General features: G+C 47.8%; 1 protein-coding gene across 1 annotated transcript in view; it reads left to right on the top strand.

Annotated features, from left to right (window-relative positions):
* The window catches only part of LTBP2 (latent transforming growth factor beta binding protein 2), a 1,878,832-nt gene that overhangs the window by 1,678,044 nt on the left and 175,379 nt on the right, over nucleotides 1-25,409 (top strand). Inside the window, exon 29 of the mRNA XM_085626762.1 lies at nucleotides 19,930-20,070. Within this exon, the coding sequence (XP_085482888.1) occupies nucleotides 19,930-20,070 (141 nt within the window). The remainder of the gene's footprint in view (nucleotides 1-19,929; nucleotides 20,071-25,409) is intronic.

Below are 25,409 nucleotides of genomic sequence, written 5' to 3'. Positions count from 1 at the left end.
TATCAAACGCCATGGTGGCGTCCAAGGACGCCAAGATGGCCGGCTCCCGCACAAATGGGACACGCGCGAGCACCCCGTGTAAGCGCCGCAGATTGAGCGCCGTGTTGCGGTGCGGTATAAAGCCAGATTGGTCTTGGTGAACCAAATCGCCCACCACGCCAACCAACCGGTTGGCCAACACCTTGGCGAGGATTTTGGGCTCCGCGTTCAAGAGCGAAATCGGCCTATAGGATGTGACCCGTTCACGGGGCTTCCCCTCCTTGTGGATCACCACAATTGTGGCCAGACGCTGGTCCGGCGGGAGGGAACCCTGCGAGTGGGCCGCCAGGAACATCGCGCGCAGGTGGGGCGCCAACACATCCGGGCGTAGCTTGTATAGCTCGATGGGAATACCATTGGGGCCCATGGCCTTGCCGGATGCAACCGAGCGAATAGCCAAGGCAATTTCGTCCGAGGTGGGAGGGGCGTCCAGCGAATCCCTGTCCTCCACCGTAAGGGAGGGCAGTGCGATGTCCCGAAGCAGGACATGGGAATCTTCCTCCGCGCAGGGGGAAACCAGGGAGTAGACTTCGCGGAAATAATCCGCGAAGCAGGAGACAATGGCTTCCGGCTCAGTGACACACGCACCATCAACACTCTCAATCAAAGGCACCACGCGGCTCGCTCTCTCCCTCTTATCCAACCACGCAATCAATTTGCCAGCCTTATCACCCACATCATACAATCGCCCCTGCTGCTCTCTACCGAGGCCCCTGGCCGCCTCCGTGACGAGGGCCCGATAGGCCGCCTGCTTTAGGTGTAGAACATGCAACTTGGCGTCTGTTACCCCGCTCCCCAGGTCACCCTCCAGTTCTGCAATCTCGGCCTCTACCCGGGTCACCTCCTCCCGCTCGCGCCGCCGGGCATGGGAGATAAAGGAGAGGGCCTCCCCTCTAAGGACTACCTTGAAAGCCTCCCACAGGGAGATGGCCGAAGAGACCGACCCCACATTCTCGTCGAAATATCGCTGTAAGGATTTGATCAAATCGGCACGAATGGTGGGGTCGCGCAAATACCATGCATTGATTGGGGCCACCCTGCCATCCCCCCTCGGGAAGACATCGAAATGCAACAACAATGGGGAGTGGTCTGAGATACCCCGCGCCAGATGGCGCACCTCCCCCACCCTCCCTGCATGGGCCGCCGGGACAAGGAAGTAATCAAGCCGCGAGAGGCTACCATGGGCACCCGAGTGGAAGGTGTACTGTCGCAATGCGGGATGCTTTAATCGCCAGCAATCCACCAGGCCCAGCGTGTCCAGAAGGCCGGGCAGCCACGCCTGTGCCCGGGGGAGGTCCCTAGGGGGATGGTGATCCATAGACCCAGAGGCTACCGCATTAAAGTCCCCTCCAACCACCAGCAGGCCACTCGGAAGGTCCAGAAGGAGGCGCCCCAGGTCCGCGAATGTGGTGGCTTGTAACCCAGGCGGGACGTACACTGATATAAAGATAAACACTCTACCCTCCATTCTTCCCACCAGAACCGTGTAGCGTCCCCTCTCATCATGGCGCACCTCATCAATCTCCAACGGGAGCGAGTTCTTGATCATAATACCCACCCCCCGCGAGCCCGAAGTGAAGCCGGAATGGGCCGCCAAACGATATCCCCGCCGATTCATTGCATGAAAGGAGTTACCTATAAGGTGCGTCTCCTGCAGGAAGACAACATCTGGTGAAATACGTTTTAAGTACTGCAGGACCACACCACGCTTAATCCTATCCCCCAGGCCGTTAACATTCCATGACAACACAGTCAAATCCCTACCCCCCATCATACGTCGAAACAATCGGTCGTCCCCCATCGAGCATCCTAAAAACAACAACATAGTAGCGGGTTTGCCCTGCGGTGCTAACAAACAACACACCCCCCCACCCCCCGGTCCCAACAGAACTCCCCCCTCCCTGCACCCCTGCATGAGCCCAGACAGCCCCCCCAAAGTGCAGTGTGCCTGTCGCCCCATAGCTAAATACTAACTAGTCCCCCAGAGGAGGAGGGAAGCCCCCAACAGACCCCGCACGACCTCCATAGGAGGGGAACATACGCAATCAATAAATGGTAAAGGAACAACGTCCAGAGCAAGGCCTATTCAGTCACCCCTCAATTTTGATCCGGCGGGCCCTCCTCGCCAGCCGCGCCCCCCCCGCCCCCCCGGCCCCGATCTCCAGGCAGAGTGTCCAGCCAGTCCCCAGCCGCCTCGGGCCGGTCGAAGAAGTGCGTGCGACCATCCACCTCTACCCTCAGCTTAGCTGGAAAGAGCATTGAGTACTTGAGGTTCAGGTCCCTTAGGCGACGTTTAACACCAAGAAAGCTCTGTCGCTGCTTCTGGACCGCCGGAGTAAAGTCTGGGTAGAAATGTATCTCCATGTTGTCAAGCTTGACCGGTCCCTGTTGTCTGGAGGTCTGGAGGATAGCATCTCTGTCCCGAAAATTAAAAATCCGGGCAATGAGAGGCCGCGGCGGGGCACCAGTCTTAGGTCTGCCCCCGGGGACCCGGTGAGCACGCTCCACCGCAAAAAGCTTACTCAGCCCCCGGGGCTGGAGATGGGACAGGATCAACTCTTCCACGAAAAGATCCGCCGCCTCCGCCTCTCGTCCCTCCGGCACCCCCACAATACGGACATTATTCCTCCGGGCCCGACCCTCGGAGTCCTCCAGTCGCCGGTCCATCAGGGCGCTCGCCTGGCCAAGCCGGCGCACCTCCTTCTGGAGGGCCACCACGTCTGTCGTGAGGCTCGTTGTGGTGTGGGCCAGGGAGTCGACTCGGTCGTTTGTTTTGGACAAGTCTGCCCTCACAAGGCTCACATCCACCAGGACCGAGTCTATTTTTTGCGCTAAGGTGTCGAAACGCTGGTCCACCGAGGCCTTCATCTCTGCGATGGCGCCCATGACGTCCCGGAGGGTCAGATCCACCGGATGAGCAGATGCCTCCGTCGGGCCCACCGGGGATGCACGCGATGTCTCCGGAGAACCCTTCTGGAGCGTGTAGCGGTCCATACTGTTAGCCTGGTGCGCCGTGCCACGGCGGGTCGTCTTCACCTTCGCCCGGTCGCCATCTTGTTTGGTGGACATGCTGGCTCTTCCACCGTCCGTCGTGCCAAGCTCCCCAAACGGGCCGCTATACCAAGTCACGGGTGCCAGGGGGGGGGCGGGGGCGACCACCGAACCGCGGGTCAACCCACCGCCGGCGGGTCAGCCGGGCTCCTGGACAAGGCCACACCACCGCACCCCGCTCCGCAGCCCAACCCCGCTTGAGAGCTAGGAGGGCGCAAAAGCGAAAGTGAAAGTGCGGGGTACGCGAGTCGCCCAGCCCCGCTCGCCGCTGTTATTCACTTTGTCCCCGGATCGCCCCACTACTCCAATCCGGGGGGCCGGCGAGGAGAAGGCCGCAACCTTCGATCGATGCTCCCACCGGCGTTCGGGGTCCGATTCGAGCCCAAAAAACGGGTGGCGCCTCAGCTCCGGTTCCCCAACACAGTCCCCTCAACAAGGACAGGATATCGCCAGGATTAATTCAGGAGGTCGCGGAGGTCCTCGGGAGCCTCGCACCTACGCGGCCATCTTGGTTGCGCGCTAGGCTCCTCCTCTAATTCTTCATTTTTCAAATGGGTTTCACCATAGGAGTTTGCCTGCTCTTAAGCAGGTGGAATCCGTGGGTGAAACAATACGTATCTGCAGATAACTGTGGATCTTGCATTTACAATGGATCTGGTAACTCATGTTACTGGTCATATCTGAATTAACTTCCAACTTGTCATCAGCCCTTAGGAGGTAAAGGAAATGCCTAAAAGTCCCTTAATGCAATAGGCAGATGGTGAAAAACACAGGAGACAATATGGACAGTGACATGCCATGGGTCTTCTTTGCAGACACTTTACTTCTCACTCATGGACTTGAATGCCAGGGTTTCCTTCCTTTCGTGTAGGTCAGGGATTCGTGGGGCACAGAGGGCCAGATGTATGATGCTTGCATTTTGCGACTCGCAAATTGAGTCGCTTTGCGACTAATGCAATGTACAGCAGTGTCTCAGACACTGTTTGCGATTCCCAATGGGGTCGCAAATTGCATGCCTCATCAATATTCATGAAGCAAGCGCAATTTGCGACCCCATTGGGAATGGCTAGCACTCCCAGGGATTGTGGCCTGCTGGGGTCAGCAGACCACCATGTCTGGGACTGCTTTTTAAATAAAACATTTTTTTTATTGCAGCCCGTTTTCCTTAAAGGAAAACGGGCTGCATTTGAAAAAGAAAAATGAACCTTTTCAGTTTCATTTTTTAAGGGCAGTGGTCCCTGGGACCACTGCCTACTCTTAAAAAATATTTTCTCACACACTCACAAATGGCAAGGGGTTCCCCTAGGGACCCCTTCCCGTTTGCGAGTGGTTTACCACCTACTTGAAGTAGGTGGTAAACTGCGAGTGTTTTGGGGCAGAAAATGCGGTCACAAAACTATTGTACATGGCAGTGAGTCTCGCTATTAGGAAGGGACGCCCCTTCCTTATAGCGAGAGTCGCAAACGCTATTTTGCAAGTCAGTAACTCACAAAATAGTTGTTGTACATGCCACTACCCTTTTTTACGGTCGCAATAAGGGCCAATCTCCTGTTTATGTGAGCGCAAAAAAAGGGTCGTACATCTGGCCCAGAGTCTCTAATTGATAGGATAGCAGTCTCATACTGAGTGGCACAGGTATTCCCTACTTTCTTTGCTCTGTTGGTGAATGTTAGTGGTGGGACTTAAAAGACAGTTTCATTTGAATACATCAGACATAGCATCCAACTTTAATATGCTACAAACTACTGGCCCTTGTTTATTACTTATCGAGGTGCTGCAATTTTTCAAATTAGATCAGCTAAGTATATTATTTTTGTCCATGCTCACCAAAGCTCAAAGGCTAAAGTCCATATTAGGATGTGTATCCAAAGGATAGAGAGTGTCAGTTGTTTGATTTCATTATATAAATCTTTTCTTTGTTCAACATGATCATTCTTTTTGATACACATAACAGCCAGCGCATTTCGTTTCTAGAATAGATGGAACACCTCAGGACGATTAAACCTCAGATGACTAGTATTAATATAATTATTTGTATATAGAGTTCACCTGTGCTAAACATAGTATCTTGTATAACTGAGTATATCTCGCAAATGAGTGGCCATTATTCTTAAATATGCATAAGATCCAAACTGAGCCAATCGCTTACACAGCGACAAGTGTGTCACATGTTTTCTGGCTTGGTTATTTAAGAATATTAACTGCTCATGTGCGGACGAACCAAGCTGACATTGCCTAGCAGTTCACAAATAGCAGTGACACTTGTAGTTGATACAGGACATACAACAAATGGGAAAACCCTTGCTCGACCTGTTTGCCACTGCACAGAACGACCAGTGTCCAAGCTTTTTTGCTTTGGAGTACCCAATACTATTTCCCTTCGGGACACTTTTGCCTAGACTGCGTCTCGGAACTCCAGTGTGTCTTTCCTCCCTTAGCTCTCCTGCCCAGAGTTCTGAAAACAAACAAGAAAGACCAGGCCCAAGTTAACCTTTTGGCCTGTACTGGGCGAGGAGAGTGTACTACCTGGAACTTCTGGCCACAAGCATCTGTCCCCCATTTCTGCTGCCTCATCTGGAGGACTTGTCACAACAGCAAGATTATGTCCTGCACCTGAAACTGCACAATCCACACCTCCATGCATGGAGATTGAACAGCAACAGTTGATGGCTTTCGATTTTCCTCTGAAGTGGTTGATGTTATTCTGAGAGCCAGGTGTCCTTCCATCAAAGCTGTATAATCACTTGACCCTGGAGGAAATTTGTTGTCTGTTGTTCTTTCCATGAAATTCAGCCATTACAGGCAAAGTTATCCGACATTCTAGTGTTTTGTCTCTCATTAGCACAGTAAGGCTTAGCTGTCGCAACAGTTAAAAGTTATCTTTCGACCCTTTCAACTTTTTTGCATGTGCCTGGTCAGCCATCTCTCTTCAAATCATCTGTTGTGATGCATATTTTGAAGGGCCTGGTCCACATGTTCCCCGCAACACCTTTTGTAATGCCACCATGGGACCTTAAGTTGGTGCTCATCTACCTGAGGTGCATTCTGTTTAAGCACATGGACTGCAGTTCTCTATATCTACTTACCATGAATACGGTATTCCTTATTGCCATAACCTCTGCTTGATGAGTGAGTGAACTCCAGGCCTTTTCCGTTCTGCAGCAGTACACTCCCGGACAAATTGGTTCTCCGGACAAAAGCGACACTCCTGCCTTAGGTAGTAACACTCTTTCATTTTTTTTTTTTTTGTAAATTTTTTTTATTGGCATATGTTGTTATAATCATGGAGCATATACATTCCGTACGTATAATTATGCTACATGTACATCCAAATCAGCTATTATCATTATAGGCAGTTACATTTGCGTCTCATTTCGTGTAAATGCAGCATGCGTTATAGCAGGCGTTCGCCAAAAAGAAAACTGGGGGGAAGAACCAAACTAGGGGTCGCCATGGGGGTCTAAGTGATGGGGCCAGGTGGATGTCGTGATTCCTCGGGTATCTACTCGATGGCACAGCTGCGTCTCACTAAGGAGGGGATGAGTGTGCGGTCGGGTGCGGGGGATAGATCAGTGTGTCGGGTTAGTAACACTCTTTCATATAGGACAATCCATCACCTTGCTAACTTTCTTTGCTCTGCCCCACCCCTCCAAAGAAGAGGAACTTATCCAGTATTGGGGTATCTTTCATAGATTCACATGCCTAAATCATTCCCCGTCCCCGAGGAGGGAGTCCCACGATAAATACAAAAGTAGTGCCAAAAATAATAGTAGTAGTAGGCCCCAAAGAAAAGGCCTGAGGCCTAAATCTTAGCAGCCTATCTACATCATGATGCCAAAAGAACCAACAAATTGGTACCAACCAATCAGCTATCAGCACCCTCTAGAACACTCTCAGCAGAGCCAGTTCTCCTCAGATTTTCACCGCACGTCGTGTGGAAGGGAGTCTCCCTGAGTGCCACTCAGTGTTCTACTTATTCCATGATGTCTGACAAGAAAGCCTTGTTGAAGTCCTGCAGAACCTGCGCCAAGAAGAGAGTCCATGTTGATGACCAGCATATGGACTGCATCTACTGCCTCTACCCTAAACATGAGGCAAAAGATTGCAAAATTTGCCGGACCTTCCCTACTAAGACTCTTAGGGATAGGGAGGCGAGAGTGCTGTAATGGCCTAAATCCTCTTCGGCTGAAGAGGATGATAGAGCCTCAACTTCCAGCAAGAGAGCTAGGTCTCATGACAGCTCTTCAAGCGAGGGGAAAAAACACCATAAATCTTCCCACTCTACTTCTGGCCCTTCTCAGAGGACTCCTCTCATCTCCTCTGGGTCAGCGCACTCTCCTCAAGGACTCTAAAAAGACGTCTTCAAAAACTGTGAGTAAAAGCCTTTCAAAATCTCTGGCTTTCCCTCCTTCGTCGACGATTTCTGTCACTTCTTCTGCTCCTTCGTCGACGGAGACTGTCTCAGCGACATCTATCACCTCTCCTATACTGTCGACGAGGATTACTATCCTGTCAAAGAAACCCGTCGTCGAGGAATCCTCGACGAAGACATCGTCGGCGAAGTCAACGTCGAAATCCATATCGACGACGTTACCGTCGACGAAGCCTCCATCACTGACGAGAGAAGTATCGTCGACGAAGATGCAGCTGGTTACTACCCCGTCGACGAAAGTCCTGTCGATGAGGGTCCCACCGTCGTCGAGCCCGTCGACGAGGTTCCCGTCGACGATGGGCCCGTCGATGTCGAGCCCGTCGACGAAGATCCTGTCGACGTCGAGCCCGTCGACGATGATTCCGTCGACGTCGAGCTCGTCGACGATGATGACGTCGAGCCCGTCGACGATGATCCCATCGACGACGTTGACAAAGAGCCCGTCGACGATGAATCCATCGACGGAGAGCCCGTCGACAACAATTCCATTGACTGGCAATTTACCTGTTCCGTCTGCGGCACCTGCATTGCTTCTAGCTCCTACTCATTCAACACCTGTTTCATCTAGGATTTTTCAGCTCAAAACATTTCAAAGACATGAATATAGCGATATTTCACCGTTTACTCCCTCACATCTCCTGGAAACATATGTGCAGGGAAAGGATGATGATTACGAGGTCGAAGAGGAAGAAGGACCATTTGGGATAGCTCATCATCCTTCTGAGCTACACATCAAATGTCAGGATGACGATGATGAAGAGGAGGAGGATTATCATGAACAATATTATCAAGAGAACATTCTCGTCCCGCATCACAGGGTTTACCATAGACAACCTCGCCAGAGTGAGATGTCGCATCTGCCTCCAACTCTAATACAAGACCTGCAAGGCATGCTAGCAGATTACTGACAGCGTTTTCCTCCACAGCAAGTCGTTCCACAGGTTCCACCACCACCTGGTCCGGTTCCGGATCCTTTTCCTTCACCTGACGCTCCTGTTCCAACGCCTCAGCTTCCAGACCCTCCTCAAGACCCGCATCAGGGTCAGGACACGTCCTCCGAAGAGGAATTTGAAGAGGGTGAATTTCCAGAGACCATTCCGGCAGATCCTTGGGATTCTTATATTATCGCTATGCCTTCACCACCGACTCCTCTACCATCTGATTCGCTCCCAGAGGATATTATCGGATTTCATAATCTAATGCAGCGAGCTGCTGCTAGATTTCAGTTGCCTGTTACGGTTGAACACTCTGAATGCTTACTACATGATTTTAAGGAGGAATCCAGAAAGATTACGAGAGCTGTCCCCATAATTGATTACATCTGGAAAGAAGGGATCAAAATCAGGAAAACTCCTGCATCTGTGCCAGCAGTGCTTCCATGGATAGACAAGAAATACCGTGCTCCGGCCAATAGTCCATCCTGTCTCATTGGCCATCCTCGACCAGATTCGGTCATTTCCCAGGCTGCCCAACAAAGATCTAAGAACCCGGCAACAACCATTTCGACAATGGCAGCTGCCTCCATCAGAGCAGCTAACTCCCTAGCAATAATAGGGCGTTATGACCGCCAAATGTGGTCAGAGATGGCTGGACTTATTGAGCTCATTCCGGAAGACAAGAGACAGGAAGCAAGAAAAATGCTATTAGAGGGAGAGCGCGCGGCATTTGAAACCATAGATTGCGCACTAGACATTGTCAATACAAATTTTCGCCAGCTGGCGGGTGCGGCAGTACTCAGATGCCAGGGTGGGCTTAAGGCCACCACTTTCAGACCTGTAGTCCAAACAAAAATATTGGACATGGCCTATGATGGCGAATCATTGTTTGGAAAACACATCGACGAAGCTCTCCAGGCAATAAAAACTGATACAGATACGGCAAGATCCTTGGGTTCATTGCAGTACAAATGCAGAACCTTCAGAGGTGCAAGGGGGCGTGGGTTTTCCTCTAGAGGAGGATACCAAAACCAGCAGAATAGACAATACCAGCCCCAATATAGACAAACTTACCAATCTTGATACAGGCAATCCAACACGTCTGGTTTCTCTCGTCAGGGCGGAAGAAAAAGATCGCAAAATCAAGGACGGGACGCCAACAGAAAGCTGTGATCTCCGCAGGGCACCTTCCACACCTATTCCCCTTCCTATGGGCATTTGTGGACAAGTGGCAAGAAATTACATCAGACCAATGGGTTCTAGACCTGGTGAACAACGGTTATACCCTAGAATTTGTCACCAAGCCACCCACCACTCCGCCCAGGGGACCCCCTCACCCTCGTCTTCACTTATTATTCAAAGAAGCTTTAACGATGCTCCTCAAGAATGCAATAGAGAAGGTTCCATCACATCAAAAACGGACGGTTTTCCTTTCCCGATTTTTTCTGATCAAAAAGAAATCAGGGCAATGGCGCCCGATTCTAGACCTTCGCAACCTGAACAGATTCCTCAAAAAACAAGGATTTTGCATGGTCACACTTGCAGAGATTCTAGGTTGTCTCAACAAGGGAGATTTTATGGCTTCTCTGGATATGGAAGACGCTTACTTCCACATCCCAAACATCGCAAATATCTTCACTTCACTGTGGCTGGTGCCCATTATCAGTTCAAAGTGCTCCCGTTTGGACTAAAATTGGCTCCAAGGATCTTCACAAAGTTCCTAGCTCCTGTATCAGCAGCGTTAAGATCCCGGGGAATCCAAGAAATCCCGTATTTGGACGACTGGTTAATCAAGGGTCCTTCGGAAAGAGCAGTCAAGATTGCCGTTACAACGTCTCTTCATCTTTTCAACTCTCTGGGGCTAACTGTGAACAAGAGCAAATCTCAGTTACGCCCGATGCAGGTCCTTCCATTCCTAGGAGCTCTGCTGGATACCGTCCAGTGCAGGGCATTCTTATCTCACGAACGGCAGGTCCATCTTCAAAAGATGGCAATTCTGATTTCCGGAAGAAAGTCAGTTTCTGTCCGCATGTTTGCTTCACTCCTGGGGATGTGCCCTTCCACAATAAATCTCGTCCCTTTGGCAAGTCTCTGAATGAGGCCTCTACAGGTGGAGCTACACCTTCAGTGGCAACAGGCCATGGGTTCCTTCGACGACATCCTCAGAGTCACACCACGCATGAAAAACGCTCTGCTTTGGTGGTCACAGATGCCCAACTTAGCAGAAGGACTCACTTTCATACAGGATATTCCATATTTTGTTCTCACAACGGATGCCTCCATGGAAGGATGGGGAGGTCATCTCCAAGATTTACAGATACAAGTAAAGTGGTCTCCAGAGTACAAGAAACAACATATCAACACCCTGGAATTGTGAGCAATATTCCTGTTCCTGCAAGCTTTCCTTCCAAGGATTGCAGGTTCATCGGTACTGGTTCGGACCGACAATACCACCAGCATGTTTTACGTGAACAAGCAAGGAGGGAAAAGATCGCAACTTTGTCAAGCGAGGCTCAGGAGTTGTGGGAATCGGTCACACTCCACAACATAACCCTCAGAGCAGAGCATGTCAGGGGTCACCACAATACCCTAGCGGACACGCTCAGCAGGTCCCAATCGGACTGCCACGAATGGGAGCTAGAGCAGACTCCAGTGCTCAGGGTGTTCCGAGCTTGGGGCAATCCGGCACTGGATTTGTTCGCAACGAAGGACAATAAAAAATGCCAATATTACGCCAGCAGAGACCCTCAACAGGGATCAAGGGGGAATGCCCTGCCCATGCGATGGTCAGGGATTTGTGCTTGCGCTTTTCCCCCAATACCTCTAATCCCGAGGGTAACACGCAAGATGAAATTGGAGGGCTGCCATCTCATCCTGATTGCATCCCGGTGACCACGCCAGTACTGGTTCCAAGAGCTTCTGTTAGTATCCCAGGACCAGCCGATCCGTCTTCTTCCGACACCCACAATGCTGTCGAGGAACAAAGGTCAGGTGCTTCACTCGGACCCTCAGTCTCTACATTTACATGCATGGCTCCTGATTTCTTAGAATTAAAGGACCTTAACATTCCTCAGGACTGTCGTGACATATTGACAAAATCGCGAGCTCACAGCACAATAGTGACTTACCGTCTAAAATGGAAGCGATTTTGCTGTTGGTGCGAAGCTAACAATGTTCACCCGGTGGAAGCTCCTGCTGAACAGATCCTTCCTTATTTGTTACATCTGGCAAGGTCTGGGCTCACCTTCCCATCGGTCAAAGTCCATTTAGCCGCACTTTCCAGATTCAGAAAGGGTGCTCAAATTCCTTCTTTATGTTCATCCTCTTTGATCAAACAATTCATGAAAGGACTTTTCCGAGCGTTTCCACCGATAAGGCTTCCTCCACCGGAGTGGGAACTCAACACTGTCTTAACGCAACTAATGAAACACCCATTTCCTCACCTCGAAGGTTGCCTTACTTCAGGCTCTAACGTCCGCTAGAAGAGTGAGTGAGATTCAGGCCTTCACTATAAAGGAACCATTTCTACACTTCACTCAGGACTAAGAGACCCTCCGAACTAATCCTACATTCATACCTAAACTACAGTCACAGTTTCACCTCAATGAACCTGTAAAATTAAGGACTTTCTTTCCAAATCCGTCTACACCAGTGGAAAGAGCCTTACATTCTCTTGATATTAAAAGATGTTTAAAATTCTACCTTCAAAAAACAAAGAGCATTAGAAAATCTGACCAGTTGTTCGTGGCTTACGGCCAAACTACTCTGGGAACTGCAGTCACAAAAACCACAATTGCCAGATGGATAGCATCTACAATCCATTTCTGCCATGACAAAGCTCACAGGCCCTTGCTAAGAAAAGGCAACGCCCACTCAACAAGAACGGTGGCAGCGTCTACAGCGTTGTTTGCTGAGGTGACTCTTGAAAATATCTATCGTGCTGCGACATGGAAGAATGTCCACACGTTCACGAGACATTACTGCCTTCAATCTACGCATCAGGACGATGCAGCAGTCAGACAAGCTGTCCTACGCCATCTTTTTCTCTGAGGTCAGTTTCAGGTACCTTTTCTGTCTTTCAAATGCTATATAAATCTTGCATTTTTTCATGACAGTGACATTTCTGCAATGATGACATGTCTGATATAGAATGTTATTTCAGTCCATGTTTCATTTCCCTGCGTATGTTACATGTTTTTGAATTATAAGGTTTGGTTTATTATACCTTTTGTTAACAAGTTGTGGATGCAATTGGGAGTGTATCAGCACTAGTCTCCCACCATCCGCAAACGACTGTATACTTGGTTTACTGCTTGCTACTCTGATTCAGGCATGTGAATCTATGAAAGATACCCCAATACTGGATAAGAAAACAAGTTACTTACCTGTAACTACAGTTATCCACTATTGGTATCTTTCATAGAATCACATGCACCCACCCTCATCCCCGTAGAGTCAGTTCTCTATGTTTTGGAACACTTACTTCCCACTTGTACTAAGGAAAATCTGAGGAGAACTGGCTCTGCTGAGAGTGTTCTAGAGGGTGCTGATAGCTGATTGGTTGGTACCAATTTTTTGGTTCTTTTGGCATAATGATGTAGATAGGCTGCTAAGATCTAGGCCTCAGGCCTTTTCTTTGGGGCCTACTACTACTTTTATTTTTGTCAGTACTTTTGTATTTACCGTGGGACTCCCGCCTCGGCGACGGGGAATGATTCAGGCATGTGAATCTATGAAAGATACCAATACTGGATAACTGTAGTTACAGGTAAGTAACTTGTTTTCATATCCGCCATCTTGATCTACAGAACTGAGAACCACGAAACGCAACTTCAAGTGACTAGAAAGGAAACTGTGCAACAGGAAGGAGCCCACAGACTGAGCCACCTTCAAGTCGTCCCTCAACCACTACCAACAACTACTGAAAGAGAAAAGCATCAAAGCCAGCTCTAACCACAACAAAGAACTCTTCAACATTGTTAGAAAGTTCTTCAACCTCTCAGCCACTATAAACATCATCACCCTGTTAGAACTGGGGGTCTCTAGTCGGCTGAGGTAGATACCTTAGTCCAAATAGAGACCCTTGCTTCTAAGTCAGGGAAAGGAAGGACACCTTCTCAGATAGCCCCTGCTCACCCCCTCGGTAGCTTGGCACGAGCAGCCAGGCTTATCTTCAAGGCAAGTGTGTAAAGTATTTTCAACCACACTCTGAGCAACCCAATGATGACACCACAAATGGACTCCACACGAGTTTCATAAAAAACGATTATATGTTTATAAACAAGTGATAGAGCGCTTACAGCACTCTGAATCGTATGGGTGCACTATACTCATGGTTGAAATGCACTCAGATGTATTTTTGTCGTTTCCAGTGTTTATGATTACTAAGATGCATTTATTCACGTTATAGTAGCCCTGAATTGTAGTGTGCACATTCAAGTAGGATTTTACACGTATTAGAGACACTTATACTTCCTGTATGTGTAATGTGCAGGATGAAATTATACTCGTGCAATGTATACTTTGTTTAGTTTAAGTGGCCTGAAGTGTAGGCCCAACAGTAAGTTGTTTTTTGTTTTGTTTCTCCTTGGTTGCTCAAGAAATAACTAAATGAATCCCTTTTGTGCTCGGAGACAGTGTGCAGGAATTCGGCCTCGTTATTCTTAGATTTACGGAGATACCCGAAATGTCTTTAAAGAAGTCTGGAAGGCGAGAAGGCGAGAAGGGAGGACTCTTTTCGTGCCTGGCCTATCTGAACCCCAAGGTCACTGGAAGACGAAGAAAATTAATTAAGACTCCTATGGAAAGCTACTGAAAACGTTGCAAATGGAAACGTTTACCATATGACGTATTGTGGGTTGTTCATTGTCTTTTTGTATGATGCGCCGGGACAGATTCGAGAGACTTCTGCTGATTCTTGGAGGAGAAGGAGCATCTTAGAGCGAGCTCCATAGCCTTAAGCTATCAGACCCATTTCGACGTGAGTACTTCTTAGGAAGTCAACACGTGCTGACACCTTTGGGGACATGATATAAGAAAGATTGGTAGAACTCTCATTAAGAGCAGTGTAGGGAAAGATTTCCTTTGTTTTGTTTTCTTCTCAAATGAAAAGAGAATTGAACTCAGCTTCTATTCTTTGCTGTATTTTGATTTTGGAATTCATCACTTTATGCCTTTTATGCCGAATGAACTATATTCGTAGACTCGGCTCTGTTTTGATTTTCATGTATCTATATACTTTGATACTGAGGTGTGTTTGTATTCAATTATTTTTGGCCTTATAATAAATACACACAATTGAATTTCAGAGTCTGTGGTCCTTTAGAGTATGACTACATTGCAAGTATAACCTTGAATTGTTTTACTCCCCTCCACCACTTTTAGCAAGCAAATAAAAGACCATCAATCTTAACTTTAATAGAGAAAGCAGGGAATACAAATTGGCGTAATCACAAGATATAACTACGTGCAGCTCCACACTTCAGCCCCAGTACTGCCACTCCTCGGCAAGTACGGAACGCTGCGAGAATGGGAAAGGGCAAGAGCGTTTCTCTCGGAGCCCGCACCCCGCCCCCGGTGGTGACACACGCACGCTCGCTGAGCGTTACCTGGGGGGTGCGACCTCATTCTCCTCTCCTAGCGACTTGGGCCTCCGATGCGACTTCGTTGATCTTGGACAGTGGAACTCGGCACCTCCCCTCACGGGGATGGTTCGGGGTCCCTCCTTGGCAAAGGCATGCTTGGGCCAGCGGCACAGCTCCTCTGGGGATGCCGGTCCGGGCTGATGGCAATGACAAAGGTCTCAGGCTGAAACAGGGCACACGCACATAGCGTCGCTGAGACTCACTTGAGCTCCTGTTGTACGGTCACAAGGCAATCCTCACGAAGGTCTCAGGCTGCACGAAGCACACGCACTCAGCATCGCTGAGACTCATTTGAGTTCCGGGTGCACATGATCATAGGGCAATCCCCATAAAGGTCTCAGGCTGCACAAAGCACACGCACACAGCGTCGCTGAGACTCACTTTGATTCCGAGTGCATACGATCACAGGACAATCTTCATGAAGGTCTCATGCTGCACAAAGCACACGCACACAGCGTCGCTGAGACTAACTTGGACTCCAGGTGCCCACAATCACAGGGCAATTCCTACAAGGGTCTCAGGCTGAAAAAAGTACACGTGTGTTCCTGAGTTTCCACAGCAGGGAGCCAGCTCTCCTCACCCCTTTGCTACTTACAATTCGGAGACACTTCCTTTACACTACTGACTGCCTAACCCCATTGATGACGATAATTCACAAATTTATGACGACGAAAATCTATCTTTTTACCTTCAAGATGCCAGTCATATTGATACCACCTCTGACACTGGCCTTCATTCACCCATTCCTGACCCATCGACTAAAGAGTCTGCCTCCTTCGCCTTGGTTATTCAGAGAGCAGCAGAGGTCCTAATCCTTCAATTGCCTACCGCTAAGGTCTTAGCAAATGTCCTAATAGAGGTCCTACTTCACGTGAAGAACTCACAGTAACCCCTCCTGCTGTTTAAAAAGGCCTAAACCAATACACTGCTGGGCTCCTGGGTGAAGCTGGGATCTGGCCCACCTGTTAATAGGCAGATAGCCAGGAGACACAGGCCTATGCCTCGAAACTCAGCCTTTCTCCTGCAACACCCCACATCAGAAAGTATGGTGGTGCAGGCCACTACCTGCAGACTAAACCCAACACGTTTCTGACCAACCTGCTGGATAGAGTCAGAAAGCATGGAGACATTTGCCAAACATATATTTGCCTCTGCCAGCCTCGCCACATGCTCTGTGAACTTCAGCTGCCCCCTTGGACATTATTTGCAGCGTTGTGGGACATAGTGGGGGACATCTTCCCAGCAGTACCAGATGGCCTCTGAACTAACTTTCAACAGATCATACATGATGGTAAGGACGCAACGAAATGTGTTGTATGCTTGAGCTTGGACGCTACCAACTCCCTTGGGCTTGCATTGCCTATTTGGCAGTTCCCCCTACAATTTGGCCCCTTCCAGGATTCGGAAGAGGGGTCCAGTAGTGGCTATGTCAAACCTTGTCTCAGCAACAGCAAATATTCCAGGCCTTTCGAGACACAGGTCTCGGCTCCAGGCACCAGCGTTCTGACCCCAGGAGCATCAAACTAGGCAATCCCTGGCCCCTCTGGAGACACCACAAAACCACTTTAATTTGCCCTTGTTGACTGTCAGTCACCCTGTAGGAGGCTCAATCACCTTTTATCTCCAGGGGTGGTACAGCAGTACTTCAGACCTATGGGTGCTCCACATCATCCAAAATGGATACACCCTCACTTCCCTCTCCACTCCTCCTGACATGACTCCCACATTACAATGCCTCCTGAGGACCACTTGTCCATTCTGTGCGACTAGCTTGGACTTGGAATGCAGTCCTCCCGTCCATCAAGGGGGAAAGGGTGCAAGTTCTCATGGACATCACCACTGTAATGTTGTACTACAACAAACCGGTGAAAAGGGCTTGTGATTCCTGTGCAATAAAGCCTTGCACCTCTGGAAATGGTGGAGTCATCAGGGCATTTCCCTGGCCATACAGCATCTGGCAGGATCATTAAACGCCAACGTTGCCTAGTGGATCACAAATGGCAGGTGCGTTCAAAAGTGGTACAAAGCATCTTCCAACAATGGAGAGAACCCTTACTCAATGTTTTAACCACTGGCAAGAGCGCAGTTTCCCAGCTTCTGTACATTGGAGTTCCCAAGGTGGTTCTCACTTGGAAACGCTGTTCGCTCAGATTAAAACCCAGGACTCCTGTACGCCTTCCCGCCTAAAGTTCTCTTATCCAAGGTTCTGATGAAGTTCAGGAACAACTGGACCCAAATCCTCCTAGTGGCTCAGAACTGGGCAAGGAGACTGTTGTATCCAGTACTTCTAGCCGTGAGCATCTGTTGTCTGATCTGGCTGCCCCTTCAGGCAGCAGTGGCCTGTGCAGGTAGGAGCAGTGGGGCTGGGTTGGGGGTTATTCGACAGATGACCACTGGGAAAATTAAATAACTAACTGGCACATGCATCAACAAAGACTTTTGCGATTCCTAAATTGCGAATTTTAAGGAATCGCAATTAAAGAATTGCAAAAGCCTATGCATGTAGGAATCGCTATAAAAATAGCGATTCCTACAAATTCCTTAATTGTGACTCGCAAATTGCGAGTCGCAATTAAGGAATGCCGTCCCAATCATTCCTATGGGCCTCCAGTACCCAGTACCAGTAGGTACTCGCAAATTGCTCATGCAATTTCAAGGGTGTCAAAATGACACCCTATTGCACCCCTGAAATTGATCTGTGCACATATGTTGCACACACACATGCTCTAAGGGCATGTGTGTGCGCAACATGAAACTTTGAAAAATGCACAAAAGTGCATTTTTCAAAGTTTTTGCAAATGACCATGAAGTTCAACTTCATGGTAATTTGCTCCCCCTATTAGCGAAATCGCTAATTTTTTTAACTTTAATGCATTGCATTTAAGGAATCTCAATTTGGGATTCCTTAAATGCAATCGCAATTTAAGGAATCGCTATTTAGAGATTCCTTACATTGCGATTTTTGCATTTGGGATGATGCATCCCAAATGCAAAAATACCGGTCGCAAAGGGGCAGATTCTGCTAATCTGCCCGTTTGCGAGCAGTTTTCTCGTTGATGCATGTGGCCCTAATTCATTTTCCTTCATCATCATCTGTCGAAATCCCCCCCACCCTGTCCTACCGCTCTTACCTGCACAGGCCGCTGCTGCATTCAGGAGGACCTCCTGTCACAGTAGATGGGCAGAGTCCTGTACCCTAACATGCACAACCTAAACCTACATGCTTGGATATTGAACGGCGACAGTTGACAGCTTTTGATCTCCCTTACCAAGGAGGAAAATGTCTTTTGGCAGCCATGCATCCCTCAACTAAAACAATCTATGTGGGAAGCTGTGACGAGTTTATTGTCTGGTTTTTGCCCTGAAATTGCCTACCTTTACAGGCACAGTTGTCTGACATATTACTCTTTTGTTTATCCTTTGACCAGCAACGTCTTGCTGTGGAGACAGCTAAAGGTTATTTATTAGCTCTTTCAGTCCTTATATATTTATCCAATCAGTCGTAATTATTCAAATGGCCTTTCGTGATGCACCTTCTAGAATGGCTGATCTATATGTTCCTATCAAAACCATTTGCGATGCCACATTGGGAACTCAATCTGGTTCTCACTTTTCTCATTTGAGCCAATGCACAGCTACCATCTCCAACAGCTCACCTTAAAGACGGCATTCCTCATAGCAATAACATCAGTTCGTCAAGTGAGTGAACTTCAAGTTCTGCCTGTCCAAAAACTGTATACCACCTTCTTCCCGGATAAGCCTGAACTAAAGTCTAAAGAGGCATTTCTCCAAAAAGTTATTACACCTTTCCAAATAGGACATTACTCTGCCAGCTTTCTTTGCCCCATCTCATCCATCTTAAAAGGAGGCGAGACTTCATCCCCTTGACCCAAAGAGAGCTCTGCTCTTTTATATTGATTGTACCAAGGACCATCAAGTGGAAAATCAGCTGTTTGTGGGGTTCTCTGGGGCAAAGAAGGATAAAGCTTTGCAGAAGTGAACCATCTCAGGACGAATATTCCTGTTTATCAAAATATCAAAATCTGCTTAGAATTGGCCAAGAAACAGCCTCCAAAAAGAATGCGTGCTCATTCTACCCGGGAAAAGACTGCTACCACTGTGCTGGTACGTGTTGTGTCAGTCTTGGACATCTGCAAGGCTGCTACTTGGGCATCGGTTCACACATTCACAAAGCATTGTTGCATGGATTGCCAGGTCTGGCACGAGGGGCCTTTTGCCCCATCTGTCCTGCAGGATTTCCTGGTATGAGCCATTCTACATATCCATCACCTGGGGAGGTACTACTTTGATATCTATTCACATAGTGAGGAATCTGTGGTCTAAAGTATGTATCAGTTGCTTACCTTTGGTAACACTGTTTCTGGTGTATACATTATACTATATCTCACTGCTGATTCCTCACCAACCCACCCTCTACCCCATTCTGTGAAATGTACTCTTCAACTCTATGCTAATAAGATTCAATCTTAGCAACCTGCACACTGGTACAATTTGATTACTAAGGCTCTGTTTCCAGTGGCACGAACAGATATAAGAAAGAAACTGACATCAGCACATGGAGGTTGTGACTGTGTAGGGGCCTCAACGTCACACCCAGCAAGACAGGACAGGACAGATCTGATATGGAGTAACACAACATCACCTACAGATGCACGAGAGAATTGCCCAAAAAAAATCTCCAGACCCAGTCTTGCACTTGGAGGGGGTATTAACAAGGTGGGGAGCCTGCGGTTGAATAGAGTATCTGCAGAAGGGGGCGTTATCATAGATAAGTAACTTGTTATTCTCTCCCTCTCTCCACTTGCAGATCACGATGAGTGTGGGAACCCAAATGCCTGCCAGAATGGGGAATGTGTGAACACACCGGGGTCCTACCATTGTTTCTGCAGTCCCCCTCTGGTGCTTGATGTGACTCAGAAACAATGCATTAACGCCACCAACTTACCAGGTAGGTCTGTGGGAGTAGAATGTGGTAGCAACAGAAAAATAAGTCAAGAAGCACATCTCTAACTAATCACTGTCTGTCTTTCCCAAGCTCTATTGGGCATTGGCCTTATCAGTCATATGTATGGTGTAGTAAGTGTTCAAAATTGTGAATGGTCTTCTCCCCCTTTTGTTCCACCTATGGTCCTCACTCAAAAAACCTCATTCTAACCACTCATTTATCTGACAGATTACCTACATATATTGCCAAAATGGTCCTCAGGTGCCCCCCAAGATGCCAATATTAAATGATATTTAGTGGAGCATTTTTGCTCTCATTTTGGGGTACTTTAGAGAATTTGAACTGATTTTACTTTTTGGTATAACTTTCATTTGATTTATTGGAAATGTTGTTCTCCAGGACAGGATCTTTTCTGAAAACCATAAACATAAACTTTTTCTGTCCCATGCATTATTTGGGAACACGGTTACACTGTGAAGTTTTAAATGTTTTACTTTAATTTAATAGAACACATGCTGATATGTTTAAAGATGAACTTATAATGAGCATTGTTTTAATGGAGACATTCATAGTCTTTTTTTTTTTTTTGAAACCGTTTATTGCAGTTTGTAAAAGTTACAGGTATGGGCCTACAACCACCCGGCCGGCCGCTAGAATGACAAAAGCATATTGCATACATATAGTAAAAGTCTCTCGGCAGTGCAGAGCAGTGAAACAGGAGTAATCAATGGTGCAGGCCACACAGCTCCAAGCCCACAGTACGGTTCCCTTTTCTTGAAACAAAACAACACCAAAAAACCACACCCGCAGGGCAACCCGCGATCCAAAGTGACAGCACGTGCTCCAGAAGTGGGGGATCCAAACCAGCAGCAGAACTCTGAGACATTCATAGTCTTGATGTATTAATTTGAGATCTACTTAGAAAAGTGGAACTTCTTATAATAATGTTTCAGAAGTTTTAAATGTAATTTCAGTTCTTAAGAATGCTCTTTAAATTTAAATGTGTATTTACTCAACGTTCCCGCACACATTCAAGCACTGAAAATATATTAAATGAGTCCTGATAAGAACCTTGAACACTTGTTTTAGGTATTTAATGTATCGTTTGGAAGACTGGAATCCTGCAGCTCATATTGATATCTATTTTGTTTTACATTCCATTCTAAGTCATTTCCTGTATGGTGCACTCACCCTAAAACTACACTGCACACCCCACTTCCAGCTAATTGTGGCATCCCTGTAGTTGCATTATTAAGTAGGAGGCACCGTAGACCCTCCAACTGCCTAATACCCCAGTCTGTTAGGGACGTTACCTGAGGTCTTCAGGATACGGCCACTATGGGAGGCAAAAGAGTACCAGAAGACAATCCTGTCACCTCACTGGCGCCACGAATGTTGAATTGGCTGGAATGTGGTGACATTGTAACTCCAAAACCCCAAGATCAGCTAAGCGCTATACTACATGTCATCGAGACCTCACGCACATCTGTTGAGTCCCGTATAGAGGAAATCCGAGCAGAGTTTGGACTCCTTCGCAAAGATCAGAGTAAATTAGCCTCTAGGGTCACTAATATGTTGCCCCTAACTTACGCAAGGGAGTCGCTGTTGAAGATGAGGACCAGCAGATCTAGCCTACAGTGTGATGGTAGGTTTTGCCTGGACTCTGGAGCCTTTATAAACTGTCGCCCCTGCTGCAACTTATTGGTCAGTCAGCCCCATGGAGTAGTAGGCTCTTGGAATCTATATACCTCCCCTGGAAATCATTCTTTGACCAACATGACCCTTAAGGAAGACTTTTCCAACGATAGGATGCCCAGTGGCACCTTTCAATGGCTATATATTAATGCAAGGTCCTTATCCAAGCATACCACAGAGGTCTGGGATCTGTAAGGAAGACTTTTCCAACGATAGGATGCCCAGTAGCACCTTTCAAGGGCTATATATTAATGCAAGGTCCTTATCCAAGCATGCCACAGAGGTCTGGGATCTGTTGGATGATCATAAACCCGACATTTGCCTTTTCACGGAGACATGACTACACACACATTCCGCGCCTTCTCTAGCCATCGCTTTCCCCCCAGAGTACGCGGTAGTAAGGCTAGATAGAATGGGAAAAAGAGGCGGAGGGTTAGCCATAGCGACCCGGCCCACATTTAATCCTAAAGTTTTGCACACTGTATCATCTCCCGGACTGGAGCTGATGATTCTAGCCATTGAACCGGTCAAAGGCCACAAGGTAGTAGCAGCAGTTGTATATCACCCCCCCCCCCCCCTGGGGAAAATAAGAAGGCTTTCTGTGCCTCCCTACCAGAAATTCTTGCCTCATTTGTTTTACAAACAAAAGAATTTTTCCTGGTAGGAGATTTAAATTTTTATTTTGACATGGATGCCAATACAGACACCACCGACCTACTAGCAGCTATGGAGGCGATAGACTTGCGGCCTAAAGTCGTTTGCCCGACCCATTTAGCAGGCCATACACTGGATAATATCTTTACCAACATTTCCAGTTTGAACGCTGAACCTCCACAAGCAGTTGATTGGTCGGACCATATGGCCCTTAGTTTTTCTTTCTCGGCGCCTAATAGCAGGGAAAAACCACTAGGACGGAGAGTCACACGCAGGCAATGGAGAAAAACAACACCTAAAACATTCAGTACTGTCTTTTCTCCTCCTATGGGTAACGAAGGTCTAGATATCAATGTAGCCCTAGGAAATCTTGAGGCAGAGGTCACTAGGGCTTTTAACAAAATCGCCCCTAGTAAAACAACTACAATCTATGAGAGATTGAGCCCAGCACCCTGGTATTCGGTCAGCTTAAAGCTGGAGAAAGCTGCCTGCAGGATTAAGGAGCGTAATTGGAGAAAAACAAAAACGGAAGTAGATAGACTGGCCTATAAGTCAGCACATAGGCGTTATCTCCAAAACTGTAACACTGTGAGAAGAACTTTATTAGCCACTCGTATCGAGGAGGCGAAGGGCTCGTCGAAAGAACTATTCAGGATTCTCAAGGAATTCACCACCCCCAGAGTAGCAGCCCCCACGTGCCCCTCCTCGCAGGAACTTTGCGATAATATAGCCACTCACTTCAAAAATAAAATAGATAACATTTTTGACTCTTTCGAGCAGGGATCAGGCAATGGGGAAAGCATCCCAATCATAGAAAATGCCTCCATAGAAAAGCTGGAGACCTTCGCAACGTTCACCAGGGAACAGGTGCTTCCTCTTTTGAAATGTATCAAGTCAGGTCCCCGTCCGATATAGCTCCCCCATATGTGCTGTCAGAGCTAGCAATAGAACTAGTGGATCCCATCACGGAAATATGCAATCTATCCCTAGCTACCTCCTCCTTTCCAGTGAAGTACTGGGTATTTTAAGCCCAGCGGTGCAGGGGAACACACCCTATGACTTCGGGGTTCTTCCTGTTTCAGACCTACAGAAACACAGAGTCTTCTGGGTGAAGTCAAAGATCAGTTTATTGGCTGCAGACCAATTACAGGTTTCCTAGAAGTACAAAAGCGTGTATGTTCTCAGGAGACTGCTAAAAATCACAGAAACGGGCTTCTCCTTAAATACAAAATATCCTGCTTCAGGCACACATTCCTTGGTTTACGATATGGCCATTACATGTATACATTACAAACGAAAAGGCAGAGTCATGATGACCATCCCACATTCCAGTTAAGCCAGCCCGCAATTATTTACCCAGCAAGGCTCAGATCCCACATCAGATATCGATAGGCCCCAATAAACATGAGCATCTCCTGTTTGGAAAACAAGCCATAAAGCAGGAACAGTCAGATGCGAAAGAGATTAGCTGGAGGCTCGTGTTTAATGTAAAGGCTTTATGGTGTGTCAAGCCCTGATGCTAATCACAGGTGGCCAGAGGACGGGGAACTCGTGAGACCGGACTGACCTGGGGCAGCGGAGCCAAGCTGCCCAGGTCACAGAGAAGTCAAAGGAAAGCACATGTGCTCTAAAAGGCTCGTATTTGCTTCATGCTATGTAGCCTATGTGAGGGCAACCATAAGATGGCCACCGCTCTAAGATGGAACCCACGTAGTGATGTATAATAACGTATACACAGTGCATTCATAGCTAAAACGTTACACAAAGCACTTGTACATACCGCATTAACCATTCGCGGTTCACTAATACCGGGATAGACAGGGGTAGGGCCCTGCCTCCTACGCGGTCCCAAATTCTAAAGTACGACAGACCCTCCTTTTGCCCTTACATAGGCAATAACTATACTCATTTCAATCCGAGTCTGGGTCAATATTCACGAAGTCATGGAGATGTTGCTGTAGCATCATCCTATTACTTAGCTCGTCCCTCGATACAGGTTTCCTTACACATAATGTAGCACAGAGGCCACATATCGCAGGAGCACACTGAATGCACAGACAGAACAGGAAAAGGATGGCTAAGATCATTCCAATGACCATCAGAACTTTCCAACCCCAGGCAGATATCAGTTCCCAGAACCACCCCACCAGTGACCAATCTCCTTTATCCACGTGTATGGACTCAGATATTTTATGTAGTTTGTAGATGGCTTGATAAACTGTTGGAGCGTTATCTGGTATGAAAATGCAACAACTAGATTGGATAACCTTACATACCCCACCGCGGTCTGCAAGTATGACGTCTAGAACCATGCGGTTCTGCAAAGTCATGAGGCGATCCGCTTGGAGCTCAGCTGTCAAATTACCAAGGGCACCAGCGGTAACATTAACAGTGGATTCAACCACACGAGTCAGCTGTCTCAGGTTCCTACTATTAACCATAGGTCCCCAAAACGGCAAGAAACCCAAGAAGAAGTCTCCCGCTTCCTGACCGGCAGTATCTTCCTTACTAATCACGCCTCTCACAACTCTGGTCTTGTGATAGTCAGAGGCAGCAGTAAATGTCGGCGGTAGCAGATTTGCAATATAACATGTGCCCGAGAAATCAGGGGGCAACCATGTATATGCTCGGTCATTGCAGATAAAATATGTACCCTTGGCAGCCAAAAACGCAGGGGAAAACTGTGATGGAAAAGTGTACGTTTCAGTACAGTCACTTCTTCCCAGTTGAGCTCTAGGATTCTGACCATTACCTTGCAAACAGAACCGACCTATGTGGGGTACGACCCAGATTGGGGATGAGATTTTTCGCTGTCTTTCACCCAGACTAATACAATACCCCGTCGCGTTCCACCCTACATAAGCTCTCAATTCTTCTTTGGGAATAGATGAGTATGCATCGATATCTCTGCTCATATCGGCAACTCCTTTCATTAAAGCTTTGTTATTGGTGCTAGGTCTGATGGAACGCGATTGTCGCGGGGAGTAGGCATC

This window comes from Triturus cristatus, chromosome 9, assembly GCF_964204655.1.
Source record: "Triturus cristatus chromosome 9, aTriCri1.1, whole genome shotgun sequence".
Taxonomy (NCBI): domain Eukaryota; kingdom Metazoa; phylum Chordata; class Amphibia; order Caudata; family Salamandridae; genus Triturus; species Triturus cristatus.
The sequence above is the reverse complement of the archived record's forward strand: the minus strand, read 5'-3'. Positions and strand labels throughout refer to the sequence as shown.